General features: G+C 42.8%; 1 protein-coding gene across 1 annotated transcript; it reads right to left on the bottom strand.

The window, feature by feature from the left end:
* Nucleotides 1–292: 292 nt before the first annotated feature.
* On the bottom strand, nucleotides 293–1,600 carry LOC144522854 (antiviral innate immune response effector IFIT1-like). Its single transcript, XM_078258102.1, has one exon. The coding sequence runs from the start codon at nucleotides 1,577–1,579 to the stop codon at nucleotides 293–295; it is 1,287 nt and encodes a 428-aa protein (XP_078114228.1). The 5' UTR covers nucleotides 1,580–1,600.
* Between the last annotated feature and the right edge of the window lie 1,167 nt (nucleotides 1,601–2,767).

Raw genomic sequence — 2,767 nt, 5'->3', positions numbered from 1 at the left:
TTTGTAAAAGCTGAGCGAGGTGAATAAAATAATTGCAGTCGCTATTGACGATAGCTTGAAAAAGGTGGGTTTGTGCAGGACATACCGTGTTGCGCTATTGATGATTCTCTCTGACCAATCAATGGTCTGCAGTGTTTAAACTCCAACTCTTCTAGTATTGACTCAGCTCACTTGGAACCTCGACCAAGGTGGTACCAAATAAGTACCAGGAAGGCTACTATCTAAAAACCTTTGCTAATGGAAAACCAAAAAACAAGCGAGTTGAGCCGTACCATGCATTGGAAAAGCGGCATTAGTCTTGCATGTTATTCAGAAACTCATCTATTTCTCTACACATTCGGTTTCTGTTTCTTTCTCTGATCCTCTCCAGAGTTCTGATGCTGTTTTTACGATAGTATGATTGTTGCGGTACCGCTGCTGCCATCATGTGATATTCTATCGACTTGTAGCTCTCTTTTCGGACGAAATGTACATATTTTGCATAGTAGTTGTATAGCATCTGTGCCCCTTCAGCATCCAGATCACTCTCCAGCAGTTCCTCGTATATCTGGTCAGCTTTAGCTCGGTGTTTTGACTCTGCGTATATGTTTGCAAGAGATATTTTTCTCTTAAGTGAAGAACGAGGGTAAAGAGGAATCACTTCCTCATAGAGACTGATAGCTCTGTCGATCAGGCTGTGCTCCAGGGGATTGTCCCTGTGTAAAAAGATCCTCTTTTTGTAGCAGATTGCAGCACATCTCTTCATATATCGTTCATCTGGATGTCTTTCCAGAACCTCCTCAGCCAAATCAATGGCCTCATCAGGAGATACATACATTCTATACAGCCTTAGTAATGGTTTGATACCACTGTAGCTACTAATGGGCTTTCTTAAAACCCTGCTGGCCAACTCACGCGCTTTCCTTTCAATTTGCTTTCCTTTCGTAGCACATGCCTCAAGGTACAGAGCAGCGAGGTACAAGTTCTCTGGATCGTGTTCCTTGGCAATTTTCATTTTCTCCAAGATGTCAGCCCCCAGTTTTTTGTTGCTATGCTTAAAAGCATTCACTAACCCTATGACGTGGCTGCTGTGCCACTCCACCATGTCCGGCTGCATCCTGATGGCTCTCTGGAAGTAATCTGCAGCCAGAAGCTTTTTTTCTGGGCCAAAATTCATCAGGGTCCAGGCTTTTTCAGCATAGATCTCTGGATGGAGCTCATCCTGGGATGGAGATGGGTATTCATTCGTCAAGTCGTCGGCCTTTGACAGGTAAGCCTGACTCTCTGCTTGGTCTCCCAGGTGGTGGTGCAGCCATGCCAGGTTCCCGTGGTTCACCACCAACCAGGGACCCTCGTCTGAGACGGTGTTTCTCATCTGGCGGAAGGCCTCTGCTGCCCTGCTGAAGAAACGCAGTGCATCATCGGTGAACCCCAGCTGGTAGTGAATGAACCCCTGCAGGTTGTAAATGTGACCCAGCCAGCTGTATCCCTCCTCTGTGCCGATGTCCTTCAGCTGGTCCCTGAGACGGAAAAGTTTAGTCGTGCTTTGGTCCAGATTCCAAGTGAAGTGACACTGCAGGGCCTCCAGTTTGGACTCCATTGTTGCTTGGGTCTGAGCAGCACTGATGGATATTAACAATAACAAATGTCAAATCACTTGTTATGCAGTACAGTAATATATTGTGCTCTGTGGCGTGCTATGTTTGCATATGTGATAATCCGCATGTGGAGGCAGAAAGAAAGGAACAGTGAATAATTGAAAGGTAAGGACATAAGAAAGAAGTCAATAAGGCAAGGAACGTGTGGACACAGAAGTATCAGAGCGGTGACAATCAGGGACGGAAAGAAGGATGGGGTGAAGGAAAGAAAGAAAAGGGAATGGTATGAAATTAAGAATCAGGGACTTTGATAGGGCTTGGTATCGCCACTTTATTTCCCGATTCAAATTTCGATTCACAAGGTCCTTATTCGATCCGAGTTCCGATTCAATGTTGATTGGGGATATTTCAAATGCTGCTTAGATTTGAAAGAGATTCTACAATTGTGCAAGGTTCCCTCTAATCTGGTGCATTGTTATAAAAGTATCAATGTTTACATTAAGAATTGACTGCAAAGCAGTTACATTAATGTACTTTTTATTTAGCATGAACATACTACAGCAGTCAACACTATAAAGTAACAAATATTGAGTGACATTTCATTCAGATATCTTGAGGTGAGAGGTCAACGGACCTTTTTGATAATGGCTATGCCAGTTTTTCCCTTGCCAAATGTAGCCTAACTTTGGAGGGTTAACTAACCCCCTTTCCTGGCAGGCTAGCATGAAATGGATGCACCAATGGATCTCTAAGGTCTTCTAGTTTCATATGAAAAAGACAGAGATCGGTTCTGGATTTTATCAATCGCTATTGAACCATTCAAATGAAAATCTATTTGTTTCAGCCCTAGAACGAAGAAAGAAACAGAGTAACAGTAAATAAATGAGAAGGAAGAATAGAAAAAAGGAATGAGTTAAAGGTGCTGTACGTAGGATTGTGAAGATCCAGGACTTAGCAAAAAAATGTGAACATCGACAACTTCTCAGTCCCTCCCCCCCTTTCCGCTAAAGGCCAAAACGGTCTCCTAAGCTTAATAATAACAACATAACACATGTCACACATGACATTTAATACCCTTAGAAAGGTATAATGTGCAATTTTAGTTCAGACCATCCCATAAAACATTTTCAAACAATCAATTGAAAGTGAAAGTACCATACATTGTTAGTTCTGAGGGCCATCCTTCTTTT

The sequence above is a fragment of the Sander vitreus genome, chromosome 9 (genome assembly GCF_031162955.1).
Source record: "Sander vitreus isolate 19-12246 chromosome 9, sanVit1, whole genome shotgun sequence".
In the NCBI taxonomy this organism is placed as follows: Eukaryota; Metazoa; Chordata; class Actinopteri; order Perciformes; family Percidae; genus Sander; species Sander vitreus.
The sequence above is the reverse complement of the archived record's forward strand: the minus strand, read 5'-3'. Positions and strand labels throughout refer to the sequence as shown.

Bases quoted from the DNA above. Each gene is read 5' to 3' on its own strand.
- LOC144522854 (XM_078258102.1), bottom strand. From the start codon at position 1,579: ATGGAGTCCAAACTGGAGGCCCTGCAGTGTCACTTCACTTGGAATCTG.